General features: G+C 31.1%; 2 protein-coding genes across 2 annotated transcripts in view; both read right to left on the bottom strand.

Moving 5' to 3' along the window:
* Positions 1-13,014, bottom strand: part of LOC148305066 (diacylglycerol kinase eta-like) — a 50,093-nt gene extending 37,079 nt beyond the window's left edge. Inside the window, exons 1-4 of the mRNA XM_088267285.1 lie at positions 13,006-13,014; positions 10,730-10,810; positions 6,654-6,781; positions 1,294-1,489 (exon numbers count right to left, since the gene is read on the bottom strand). Coding sequence (XP_088123411.1) covers positions 1,294-1,489; positions 6,654-6,781; positions 10,730-10,810; positions 13,006-13,014 — 414 coding nt within the window. The remainder of the gene's footprint in view (positions 1-1,293; positions 1,490-6,653; positions 6,782-10,729; positions 10,811-13,005) is intronic.
* Positions 1-15,128, bottom strand: part of LOC148305065 (cathepsin B-like) — a 282,331-nt gene that overhangs the window by 212,597 nt on the left and 54,606 nt on the right. The gene's annotated exons all lie outside the window — the stretch shown is intronic.

Below are 15,128 nucleotides of genomic sequence, written 5' to 3'. Positions count from 1 at the left end.
ATATTAGGGTGGGCCGATGACGTTTTTTTTGCGAATTCAACCAAGAAATATATATATATATAAATATATATAAATATATATATATATATATATATATATATATATATATATATATATATATATATATATATATATATATATATATATATATATACATATATATATATATATACATATATATATATATATATATATATATATATATATATATATATATATATATATATATATATATATATATATATATATATATATATATATATATATATATATATATATATATATATATATATATATATATATATATATATATATATATATATATAGTATAGCACTGCCAGGAAGAGAAAAATAATTAATTAATTTAGATTAAAAGAGAGATTTAGGATTCGTTGAAATAAATAATCGTAATAAAAAAACGCAATAAAGAAAAAACCGCTTCAAAGAACAACGGAGCTTTGTAAGGGCCTTCGATTTGATTGATAAAATGCCATTTCAATCAAAATTCCAAGATCAATGAATCTGATGACTAAATACTTGGGATAAGACAATTTCTTTCTTTCAAACGTTCACTGCGTTCAATATATTGCGAACAATCGAGATGCTGACCAAATAGTAATTCGCAAAACGCTAAACTATGATTAAAATATGAAATTTCTAATCAGATATTAGTACAAACCGTTCTATTTGCGTGTTGCATTCACGCGCAGCTCTTGTTTATACTCGCTTTGAGACAATCGAGTATAAACACGAGTTGTCGTGGGGACTACAGCACTCGCAATTCTATTTTTATTTTTAAAGACAAATATTTGTGTTTGTTTATTAAATACACAAATATTTCAATTTCATACTATATCTGTTAGCCTAAGCGGCTCACTATTAGAAATAGGTATCAAATTGTAGTAGAGTAGGTTTGAACTGAGAAACTCTGACTTAAGAGTCCGCGACACTAACCACGGGACCACAACCCGACATGCAATGTAATACCACTTTAAAACATGACTACCGGTGTCAGAATAACCAATCCATCATCAGATCAACTGTTGACTAAAGCTGACCTAGGCATACGCGCCTAGCGCGTATTCCATATCAGGGGAAACGTTAAATTAATGTGGCGCATATGTCATCGCCAACGATTTTGATTTTATTTAATGATGCTTTGAAACCAGACTCATCGTTTTTAGGCATACGCGCCTAGCGCGTATTTCACGATTTTTTTTTAATTTACGCGTGTAGCGCGTACTTCACACCCAACGTATAAAACGATTTTCTTTATAAGTTTCAGAGACTTACCCCCTCTCCGTCCTCGATGATGTCGGAGCCGACGGAGGCCAGCGTGGTCCACTTGCAGTTGGGGGGCGCTCGCGCAGCGCAGCGCTTGTGCGCCTTGCACTTGCACACCTCGCACGACAGGCCGTGAGGCGGGACACCATGCAGGGCCTCGCGACACACGTTGCAGTACGTCGGACGGGCGTGCGACGTGGCGTACCTAGAGGAAGTCCAATAAACGTTACTCAAAGTAGAAAGTGGAAGTCCAATAAACGTTACTTAAAGTAGAAAGTGGTAGTCCAATAAACATTACTTAAAGTAGAATGTGAAAGTCCTATTCAAAATAAAGGTGGTATTCGAACAAAACAATATTTGAAATCGGTTCGCAGACGTTGCACAATATGGATAATGAAAAAAATGGATGAGAAAAGAAAATTGAATACGGATGGAATAATGAATTGGGTACAAACAATATGGGAATAGGTCTAAAGAGATTTTTATATTACGAAGATCGAGCGGCACTTGAAAAAATGAATAGATGAAAAAGTAATGAAATAATGAAAGACGAGAAGGTCTTTGCGGATGAAAAGAAGAATAATTGTATCGAAATAAATCAGACGTATTGAATTTATTTTTTCTACGATGAAAACTGATTCCTTTAGAAAGTTTTCAGTGCTGGTAGGGAGGTGTTCATATTCATACCCAGTAAAGAGGTCTGAATTCTCCAGTAAAATAGCCGTCGTGTACTTCATTTTATATACATTTTTTATTTGTTTATTTTTAATAGAATAAATATGCTTCTTATGCCTATTTATTATACCTGTTATTATATTTTTCCATGGTTTTAAAAGTTTTGGTTATTTAACAAAAAATCTTTTTTGTAACTTTGTTATTTGTGTTCCAGTCTTGTTAACCTTAATCCCATGTCCCATAATGAGAAATAGAAATTACTCATCGGGAATATTATATATCTGTATGCATATATATATATATATATATATATATATATATATATATATATATATATATATATATATATATATATATATATATATATATATATATATATATATATACGGCTTATGCAACACTGCTTATCATGGCCCTTCTTAGGCGGTTTTAAAGCCTATACGTACTCGATAGTGGATATACTCTATATTTCTGTTTTAACACTGATTGACCTTTGAGACCCCCCCCCCCTTATTTATTTATTTATTTTTTATTTATTTTTTCAAAACATATTATATTCATAAGTTAATATATAAACACTTAAGTCACCACAATTTGTACGATGCATCCAACTGAAAAGGAAAGGGATGAGATTCGCAAAGACCTCGCAAAGATTGATATCAAGACTTTGTACATAATACCAATCATTACGTCAAGGTTTGTGTGCATATTAGTTATTGAGAGGTATATTTTTCATTGAATGCTACAAAGAGTTAACGAGGATTCCAAAAAATTCTTATATGGAGGTTCCAATGTATATAGGAAGCGAAGGTTGGCTTTTCAGGCAAGCTTTTTGGCATTTAAGCCATTGAAATGGTAATTTCTTCAGGATCCTTTTTCCACCTTTTGTACGAGTAAGGATCCCGACTCCAGTCAACCCTCGCGAGATCTGCTATGAATAATTAATGGATGGATGACCAAATCACTCAAGGACTTCACTTCACACAAGGAAGATGTAAAAGATGTAAAAGATGTAATATATGTAAGAAGATGTTAAATAAATAAAAAAATAGTTAAGTATGTAATTTGTAAAAAAAAAAAATATATGAATTTGGATTTTTCAAAGAAATTTATATATATTTATAAATACATCTTCAAACCCTTATTCACACCCCAATGGTGCATAGGGCACAACATCATATAAACGCAGTGTTATTTTGATCGTTAACACATGAACGAAAGGCCCTCCGCTTCAGGTACCAGTCCAGGGTTATCTTGAATAAAAATTAGATTGGAAAAATCAATAATATTTATTTAACCCCCCCTTTGGAAATCGAACCCGGGACCTCCAGAACGGCAACAGAAACCCCCGAGTGTGTTGATCATTATACTACGAAGGTGGACAAGCTTTCATATATCGCTCACTCCTTTCAACAACGTCATAAATAAAAAACCGTCAATTTCCAGTTGTGCATGTTTTCGAAAGGCCCAGAAAATGTACTATTATACTAAATAAAATGTATTATATTTTTAACTTAATATGTACCCGCTACAGAGAAGTGTTTTTTATTGCCTTTTTAAGAAAATGTATTATTTAATTATTTTTTTAAATAATAATATTTTTCGAATGGAGAAAAAACCTTCAGGTTTTAACTAAAAAGATCTGTTGCACAGTAAAAGGTTGAATAAGTACCTTGATATTTATTTTTAATACGTTTTATTATATTCTTAAACTTTAAAATCGATCTCCTGAAAAATCTAGTTTTTTGATAAATGACGTTGTTGAAAGGAGTGTTATTTTTATATATTTATATAAATATATTTTTATATTTTGTTTATAAAAACTCGATGGAAATATTTGTAAATAATGAATCAACAAAAATTCAAATGGAAAAGCAAGTCAAGTGGAAGAACAACACAATCTGAATCGAAAATACTGAAAGGAAAAAATATGACGAATGCGACATATTTCCACACGGTATTCAAATGACAAAAAAACGATTTCGCGATTTATTTTCGGAAAAACGCTTGGTTATTTTTATACTTCGCATAAAATAAACATGAAAATAAACGAAGGAAAAATACCGCTTCTAATTAAATGTGTTATTATTGACAGTATTTTGAGTATATTCAAATTCTCGTGTACAAAATATAAAAGAATTATGTCACCTCTGTATGTATAATTTATTGATTTGGCATAAACTCCGTGGGAGATGATTAAGATATAAAAATAGAATACTTGTTTAAGACTGCTTTTTAATTTATTATTGTAAACACGACTAGTTTCGTGAACTACAGATGTTTTCAACTCTCGTGATAAGCTTAGAAGACGTACATACATATAAAAATCTGATGTTGATATATATATATATATATATATATATATATATATATATATATATATATATATAAATATATATTTATATGTTTATATATATATATATATATATATATATATATATATATATATATATATATATATATATATATATATATATATATATATATATATATATATATATATATATATATATATATATATATATATATATATATATACATATATGAATATAAATATATATTTATATGTATATATATATATATATATATATATATATATATATATATATATATATATATATATACATATATGAATATAAATATATATTTATATGTATATATATATATATATATATATATATATATATATATATATATATATATATATATATATATATATATATATATATATATATATATATATATATATATATATATATATATATATATATATATATATATATATATATATATATATATATATATATATATATATATAAATATATATTTATATGTATATATATATATATATATATACATATATGAATATAAATATATATTTATATGTATATATATATATATATATATATATATATATATATATATATATATATGTATATATATATATATATATATATATATATATATATATATATATATATATATATATATATATATATATATATATATATATATATATATATATATATATATATATATATATATATATATATATATATATATATATATATATATATATATATATATATATATATATATATATATATATATATATATATATATATATATATATATATATATATGTATATATATATATATATATACATATATATATATATATTTATATATATTTATATATATATATATATATATATATTTATATATATATATATATATATATATATATATATATATATATATATATATATATATATATATATAAATAATAATAGTAATTTTGGTTAAAAAGTAAACAGTTTAAAGTAAAAAAGTTGAAGAATGTCATGAAGGTTGATATTGAATAAGGTTTGTAAATGATCTAAAAAAATGTTTATTTGCTCATTTCACCCGGTGCTTTCGAAATTAAGGTTGCGCCAGGCGGGGCTGAAAATATGTCGTCGAAAGGGGTGACTTTATTCGAGGGTGTAAATTCTCGAGAGAGCTCGCCCGAGAGAGCTTTGAGCACTTTTAAAGCTCTTTAAACAGAGTACAAGGGGTAAATTGGTGCATGACAATCTAGCGCCATCTGTGTGAAGACATTCCGACTATTTTAGAAAGATTGGAACGAATGTGTGTGTTTATTGGTCGTAAACCGCATACATACCTTGTGGATTTGGTTTATTATACTTCGACATGTAATCGAGTGAGTGTTATAAACCATGATCTGACTCGTTGTAAACCGGTTTTATGGAGAGTTCAATAAACAAATATGATGAAGAAATACACTTTATACCGTGGCCCATCTAACAAGCGTGGTAAGTGACAATGGCTTATTGTCTGCTTTTTCTGTGCCTGTCATGTCAGGCCTCTCTTAGTCGACTCTCACTTTAGAGTAATTGTCCTTGTCTTGGGCAGCTCTAAATAGGGTCTCGACGGTCCTGATCCCCATTCAATCTTTTTATTCCGGAGCCAGGAGATCTGCCTTCTGCCCACACCTCATCAACCTTCTAATATGCGTTTTTGACTAGGTGCAATTCTCGTACTTCTTTCCTGTAAGCACTTGCCGTAGATAGGACACCTTCTGGACCTTGAAATCAGTCAGCAACTGTCTATCAACTCTTGTTCTTTGGAATACATTCTTGTTGATGACCATATCAATCATATGCTTTCAGCTCATCTTCTGTACGCGACGGATTCTTCAGTTCTTTGGATTCGTTGAGCATGGCATTGAGAATAGCCTTGAACGACTGGTTGTGATTGGTAGCCTGGAGAAGAGTCATTGCTTCCACAAGGGCCACAACCCTCAGTAATGAGAAGTAAGACGGAGAAGAATATCACACTTATTTTTTTAAACTTATCTCATTGTAACACCTTTAAGGGCGAAGTCAGTAATTTTCATTTAACATATCAGACAGTTCGAATAAAGTAGACCTATGTGGTCAAACGGATCTGCGATGTAAAGTGATGGTGGAAATTAACAAGGCTGCAGTCATTTCAGGATGCCTGAAAAATTCTACATGGAAAAACGCTGACATAAAGATCGGCAGCATAATTAAAATTATATAAAACTTGTGTGCGAGTCATTGCTTCGACAAGGGTCACAACCCTCAGTAATGAGGAGTAAGAAGGAGAAGAAGCTTGACGTAAACGACTTGGACAACCTGTCTTTCCATCCACATGTAATCTGTACTCACCAGTGATGGTCCCCCGTAAGCATGTCGGGCTGCCCGCCCGGAGAGGCCCCCTTGAGGGCGGAGAGCCACTCCTCCATATCCCGTCTAGTCTCGGCACAGAGCACCAGCGACCGGCAGGGCGTTATCACCTGCAGAATATAAAATTTTCTTATTAACTCTAATAAATGTGTGGTATTATCATAAGGAAAGAGCGAGACAACTAGACAACTATGATTTACTTTGATCCCTTTTCCGGCCTCTCGCTTTACTTATAGTCGCATTCAGTCGACGCTTGACGGCGGATTGGAATGGACGTATCACCTATGACTCATCATGACTATGCTGCGAGCTGCGTACTACGATTTCCATACAAATATGAACTGGGGTTTTTTAAGTACCCGCATTCAGATAACGTGTAATTTTTGGATGATGGAACAGCTTAATAAAAATAATGACACGATGGAATGTCCTTGAATAGCGTCTCCAAATGCTTTAAGACGTCGTTTGAACATTGTTCGTGGATTCAATATATTCGCGATGAACGTGGAGATAAAAGAAGAGATGTCTGGAAAATAGCGAATGGGGAGGGGAAAGAAGAAACAGTAAGAGAGCCGAACCACCGCAGACTGAAGATAATGAAATAGAAATACGAGAAATGAATGAATTTTTGAGGCAGACATTTCAAGCAGAAAGATATGACTTTAAAAAATATTACTAGAAACAAAAAAATGGTAAAAGAGTACTATTATACTATACTGTTTTCAAATTCAATTCAAATTATTTTATTTATAGGTAATAAGCACATTAAAAACTTAAGTTTAAATCGTATACATTAACAAAAATAGAAAATAAGCAAGAATACTATTATATTCTCAATATTATTAACTTTGTGGTAAGTCATTTTAACTTATTTATTTTTATAAGACCAACATGCACATCGGGTCGACCAAAAATCGCATGTGTTAGAGATTTTGTGTAGTTTTGTGTGTGTAAATGGTGCTATGGTGGTGAAGGGTAGAATTGTTTGCATGCTGTGTTAGTGATTGTCCTGACGAAGAGACGGGTACGTCTCGAAACCGGTAGACGTAAAAATCTCGGTGAGTGGTTATATACTAATTTTATTAACATTTTTGTACAAAAATAAATAAGTAAGAATACTATTGCTAAAGGTGTAGAAGAATCCAACTTCGGAAAACTCCTTCAGACACATGGAACATATTAATATCCAATGAGATAATGTTCAACATAGCGGTAGCAGGTATATGTTATACGAATTGAGAACAGAATGGTGATTGAAATATAGTGTTTTGATGGATTCTAAGAGATACGAGTAGAATGGGAGAGTGTGACCATTACAGCTGCTATCTACAGTAGAACCTCCTATAACGAGTAATTCGCATAGCGAGCATAAAAAAGTGAATAAGTTGCTCCCTTGACGAGCACCATTTCGTATAACGAGTTAAAAGAGATTGGGCCTGTCGCCTGCCGGGCTTTACGCCCCAGTCAAAAATAAAGTTTCGTTTAGCGACTAAGATTCTGGAACGAATTATGCTCGTTCAGAGATTCCACTAAGGTTAAATTGTATTATATAATTTTTGCACCTCCGTGGTATAATAGTAACCGTGTTTAGCTACCGTACTGGAGGTACCGGGTTCGATTCCCAGGGGAGGGGGTTAAAATAAATATGAGTGATTTTACACTCTAATATTTATCTAATATTACCCCGGACTGGTTCCTGCAGCGCAGGTGTGATCACCTTGCCTTCATGCAGTTAACGATCATGATAACACTGCGTCAATACGATGCAGAGCCCTATACAAAATTAAGTGTGGATAATCAACACGTCATTCCACAAAGTTAAAGCCAAATTAGTAAATAATATATCGATTATTTGCAAGGAAAATGGATGTAATATTATATCGATCACTCCTTTCAACATCATATACTTATATAAAAAAACTTGATTTTTCAGGAGATCGTTTTTGATGTTTAAAAATATATAACAATGTATTAAAAATAAATATCAAGCCACTTATTAAACTTTTTACTGTGCAACAGATCTTTTTAGGAAAACCTGAATGTATTTTCTCCATTTAAAAAATATTGAGTATATTTGAAAAAATAATTAAACAATACCTTTTCCTCAAAATGCAAAAATATCACTTTTTGCCCTGTAGCGGGTAAATATTAAGGTAAAAATATGCAGCTTTTGCTGGTATATATTATATTTTCAGGGCATGCCGAAAACATGCACAACTGAAAATTGTCGATTTTTGATATATGACGTTGTTGAAAGGAGTGAGTGATATAACAATTGAATTGAAATTGAAATTGAAATTGAAAATTGAAAATTGAAAATTGAAATCGATAAAAACATTTAAAAAATGTTATTTTTTTGATATCTCAATAGAGACAAAGAAGAAGAAAGGGAAGATGGAAGAGACTTCTATATTCTTCGTCATCTATGATGAGATGTCAAAATATATTAAAATAAAAAAAAAACTCCTAATTGGAGATATTCCAGATTCATGAACAAGTATTTGGACACGCTAAAAATGCATTTGTCCGCCTCCGTAGTGTAATGGTCAGCACGCTCGGCTACCGTTCTGGAGGTCCCGGGTTCGATTCCCAAGGGGGGTAAAATAAATGTAAGTGATTTTTTCACTATCATATTTATTCAATATTACCCTGGACTGGTACCTGAAGCGGAGGGCTGATCACCTTTCCTTCATGTGTAAACGATCAAGATAACACTGCGTTTATATGACGCAGTGCCCTATGCACCATTGGGGTGCGGATAAGGGTTTTATTATTTATTATTAAAAATGTTGACTGTGAGTCATCGATAAAACATTTACGAAACGGATTACATGTTCCAACTATTATCTTTATTAGAAATGACTCCCTTTCCCGTGCTTCGGGGGAATGTCTGAAAGGTTTTACAATTTTCCGTTCCGAATGTGATAAAACAACAACGCTTTCAGTTCAGCCAACTTTCCCCCGCAGCGCTTTTATTCCACCTCTTTGTAGCGAATTATGGCTTTGCGAGAGGAAACTGCAAACATTTCACTTTGCGATCGGACCAGACCATTTCCCAACAGGACCCTACACAATATCCATTCTCTAGATGGAAAATTCACGAATGGGTGTTGGAAACCGATTGCGTTTTAAAAGAAAATAGTTAAGCTAACTGTGTTATGGCTTGCAGCTGTAAGCTCCATCAAAATTTAGGAAAATATATGTATATATATATATATGTATATATATATATATATATATATATATATATATATATATATATATATATATATATATATATATATATATATATATATATATATATATATATATATATATATATATATATATATATATATATATATATAATTGTTTTTTTTTTTTTTTGATATCTCATCAAAGATGAAGAAGAATATGGAAGTCTGGGCATTTACGGGGCTTACGAACGTCATAGGCTGGTTTAAGTGATCACTTTACACACGTGTAACATTCACCAATTCTACCCATTATTGACAACCACACTACTCAAATTCTTAGAAGTTCTATATATATGTGAACCAATTTAGAGACCTTGTTCATGAATCACTAGAACTTCACTAGAGACATCTATTGGTGAGATGTAAAGAAGCTTTTTATTAAGCAGAAACTCTTATATTAGTATGTGAGATCCGAATCCTGGATTATAATCACACACATCGTAAGCCCCGTAAATGCCCAGACTTCCATATTCTTCTTCATCTTTGATGAGATATCAAAAAATAATATGAAAATAACTGCTGTAATTGGAGATAATCCAGATTTTGTGAACAAGTATTTGGACACACTCAAAATGTTGTATATATATATATATATATAATTGTATGTATATAATGTTTCGGCTTGTGGTCCCGTGGTAAGTGTCGCGGACTCTTAAGTCGGAGTTCTCGGTTGGAATCCACTCTACCACAATTTGATACCTATTTCTAATAATGAGCCGCTTAGGCTCACAGAAATAGTATGAAATTGAAATATTTGTATAAATAATAAAAAACACAAATGTTTCACATTTTTAATGAACGAAAAATAAAAATAAGACGCACCTGAAAGCTGTGGTTGACGTTCTTGATGCTGCATTCGGCGAAGCTGGGATCGATCAGTTCTATTTCATCGAAGAGCGGACTCTGAAAAGATAGAAAAACGATAAATTAATTACAATTCAAAACAGCGAAAATTTTAAAATAACATAAACACCGGTGAAGGCAGAAGACAGAAGACAGGCTCCGGAATATACGAGATCGGACGGGGATCAGGACCGTCGAGAGGCTGTTTGGAGCTGCCCAAGGCAAGGACAATTAGTTTCAAGTGATAGTCGACGTCAGACAGAAGAAGAAGAACATAAAAATCAACATGATTTTCATAATTCAGTTTTATTATTCATTTATTTTCATTAGCTTTATGGAGAAAAATGAAAATTTAAATATAAAAATAAACCGCTTTTGAGTTATTCATATAAAATTATTAATATAAACATGAATAGTTTCCAGAAGTACAGCTATTATCATCAGAAGACAAAAATTAAAACGTGTTGTATTTATTTTTTATTAAATTTAAATATAACTTGGTAAATACCACTTTTTCCTTGCACTATCACCATTCGAACACCTACATATCGCTCACTCCTTTCAAGAACGTCATAATTAAAAAATCGACAATTTTCAGTTGAGCATGTTTTTGGAATGCCCAGAAAATGTACTATATCCAAGCAAAAGAGGCATATTTTAAAGTTAATATTTACCCGCTACAGGACAGAAAATGTTGTTTTTGCATTTTGAAGAAAATGTATTATTTTATTATTTTTTTAAATAAACTAAATATTTTTCAAATGGAGAAAAAACCTTCAGGTTTTACCTAAAAAGATCTGTGGCATTCAATAAGTGGCTTGATATTTATTTTTAATACTTTGTGTTATATTTTTAAACTTTAAAAACGTTCTCCTGAAAAATCATGTTTTTTGATTTATGACGTTCTTGAAAAGAGTGAGCGATATCATAAATCGTTTTGGCGCATATTCGTCAAAGAAATTGCTTTTCAACTGCATTCAATTTAATTTTTAAATGTACATTACTGTACAGTACTTTTGTAATGCCCTAACAAGGCGAACCAATTGTCTTACCTAACTTATATTTTGTATATTAAAAGTATTGTTAACTTTGTGGTATGAAATATAACATTCATCGTTCACTTTGTGTAAAATTGAACGATGAATGATAAGGAATATTTCAATCGTACCTAACCTAACAAGACGAAACAATTGTCCAACCTAACCTAACAAGGCGAAACAATTGTCTAACCTAATCTAACAAGGTGAAAAAATTATCAGGTCTTGCAAATTAAACGCCAAATTAATATATGAACAAATCAAATGACCTTCATCTCTCTTTTCTTAAATACATACTTCACTTCCATATATAAAAAAAACATACATAAAACAGTATTCTTTGCTGGTTTATTTTATTATTTCTTTTGATATACTTCATAATTCTATCTGAAGTCAATACAGGAAATCTTTTCTCAAAATTCATCTTTTATTATCCATATCGCATTTTTATATCGAGTCAAAGCGAAAACATTTCTATAAAGATATAAATTTGCTTATAATTTAAAAAAGAAATATCTCAAATCAACGAAGGATAAATTTAGAAAGGACGAGAACCGGAAAATTAGATTTTATTCTAAATTTTTCCAGAAAAAACTTTTTTTTTCCTTCTAAATATATTGTAAAACTACAAAAATAAGAAAGAATAAAATATTAAATTTTTGACATCTTAACGCAGATGAAGAAAAGTTTTTAAGTCTGGGTATATACAGGACTTACGACCTGTCAAAGGCTGGTTAAGTGATCACTTTACACATGTCAGTTACTCCTTTCAAGAACGTCATAAATCAAAAATCAAAAATCGTCAATTTTCAGTTGTGCATGTTTTCGGAATGCCCAGAAAATGTACTATATCCCAGCAAAAGAGGCATATTTTTAACTTAATATTTATCCGCTACAGGGCAGAAAGTGTTGTTATTGCATTTTGAAGAAAATGTATTATTATTATTTTTTTTTAAATATACAAAATATTTTTCGAATGGAGAAAAAAAATTCAGGTTTTACCTAAAAAGATCTGTTGCACAGTAAAAAGTTCAATAAGTGGCTTGATATTTATTTTTAATACATTTTATTGTATTTTCAAACTTTAAAAACGATCTCCGGAAAAATCTAGTTTTTTTTAAATATATCACGTTGTTGAAAGGAGTGAGCGCTGTGTAACATTCACCTTTTCTACCGAACAACATTGACAACCAAACTACTCACATTTTTGGAACTCACACATACCATATCTCATAAAACTCATATTAGTTCGCAGCAGCAGGTTAAATTGAGAAAGTTAAATTATTTAGCAGATTCCTTTTTATTTATATGGAACATCCCTTTAAATCCGTATAAAGTGATTACTCAACCATGCCTATGACACGTCAAAGGCCCTGTAAATACTCAGACTTCCAAATTCTTATTCATCTATGTTGATATATGAAAAATATAATTAATATTGATTTAAAGTGTCTTGTTACTACACCAAGATAAAGCTTGTCAGGAGTTTGGTCCACTCCATTTTTCTCTATGCTGCTGAAACGTCAACCATAAAAGCAGAAAGGAGAAAAATTGACGTTTACAAAATATTGTGTTTATTTATTTATTTTTCAAAACATATAACATACATAAGTATAACATACATATATACATATAATATTCCCGATGAGTAATTTCTATTTCTCATTTTGGGACATGGGATTAAGGTTAACAAGACTAGAACACAAATAATAAAGTACCATTTTTTTTAAATAACCAAAACTTATACTTACAACATTTTGAGTGTGTCCAAATACTTGTTCACAAAATCTGGGTTATCTCCAATTACAGGAGTTATTTTCATATTATTTTTTGACATCTCATCAAAGATGAATAAGAATATGGAATATTAAATGCCCAGAGAGGCCGCCTCCGTAGTGTAATGGTCAGCACGCTCGGCTACCGTTCTGGAGGTCCCGGGTTCGATTCCCAAGGGGGGTAAAATAAATATTAGTGATTTTTTCACTGTCATATTTATTCAATATTACCCTGGACTGGTACCCGAAGCGGAGGGCTGATCACCTTTCCTTCATGTGTAAACGATCAAGATAACACTGCGTTTATATGACGCAGTGCCCTATGCAGCATTGGGGTGCGGATAAGGGTTTTATTATTTTATTATTATTATTATATGCCCAGACGTCCATATTTTTCTTCATCTTTGATGAGATGTCAAAAAATAATATTAAAACTTATACTAATACATGGCAAAATTTAAAAACAATAAACAGATATAATAAATAGGCATAAAAAGCATCTAATAAACAGGTATAATAAATAGGCATAGAAATAAATGAGAAAAACATAAGGTAAGAAGCAAATTTAAAATAAACAAATGAGAAAACATAAAAAAGAGAAACTATAACAAATGAGAAAATATAAAAAAAAAACATAAGGTGTTGGAGGAGCTTGCTCCGAATTCCATGGACAGCTAGACGCACCAACGAGTCCATTCGCTAGGAACTACACCTGGATGGCTTGACTCTGAATAATGTCTGTACAAGACGGATTCTTTAGTTCTTAGGACACGTTGCGCGTGGCAATGATAGCCTTGAACGACTGGTTGTGATCTGTAAAGCCTGGAGGAGAAGAGAGGGAGAGGAAGATCCTCACGTGATGGACCGATCAAGTTAAGTCAGCAACAGGCACCTCGGTGGTTGGAGCGCTACGTGCAGCGCAGTCAAAGGATAACTGGAGAAGAGTCATTGCTTCCACAAGGGTCACAACCCTCAGTAATGAGTAATAAGACGGAGAAGAAGTTGCTAAACCTTATTCTGGTTATTTTTTGTAATAAGGCACGATTTCACTGGTAAAATAACCATAGAGTTATAAAAGGTATAAAAGTGTTTTTAAAAGAATTCCTAAGACCGTAATGGATATCCCGAGGCGTTAAATAATCGTAAAAATGGTAGAAATTCGTTTTCATATTGCAAATATTATTTCAGTTAACACGCTTTGGGTATAATATGATAAATATGAACGGTGTTCCGAAAGTCACTTTTTGTTAGATATAATTTTATTTTTATTTTTTATTATCCTAAGTAGTTTCTGGCCACGTGTTGCTGCGGCTCAGTCAAGTCAAATGGAAAGAGAAGAGAAAGGAAAGATTTTATGTATAAAACACAAAATTTTATGTCCAAGTATTTCGTTAATTTTATTAAGTTTTAATTTTTTTAAAGATTTTTTTATGACTTTAGTGACAGGAACATTTTTTTGAGAAAAAGTAGCGCCATGTGTTGAACATAGCAGCAACACACGCAACATTAAATATTGCTCATGACGAACAGCGTGCTTCTTGACAGCTGCTAAGCATTTTCTTTTGC

Source organism: Brachycentrus maculatus, unplaced genomic scaffold, assembly GCF_059751285.1.
Source record: "Brachycentrus maculatus isolate JH-2025_06_01 unplaced genomic scaffold, ASM5975128v1 h1tg000287l, whole genome shotgun sequence".
NCBI classification, from domain to species: Eukaryota; Metazoa; Arthropoda; class Insecta; order Trichoptera; family Brachycentridae; genus Brachycentrus; species Brachycentrus maculatus.
Note: the sequence above shows the minus strand (reverse complement) of the source record. Positions and strands in the feature narration are given on the sequence as shown.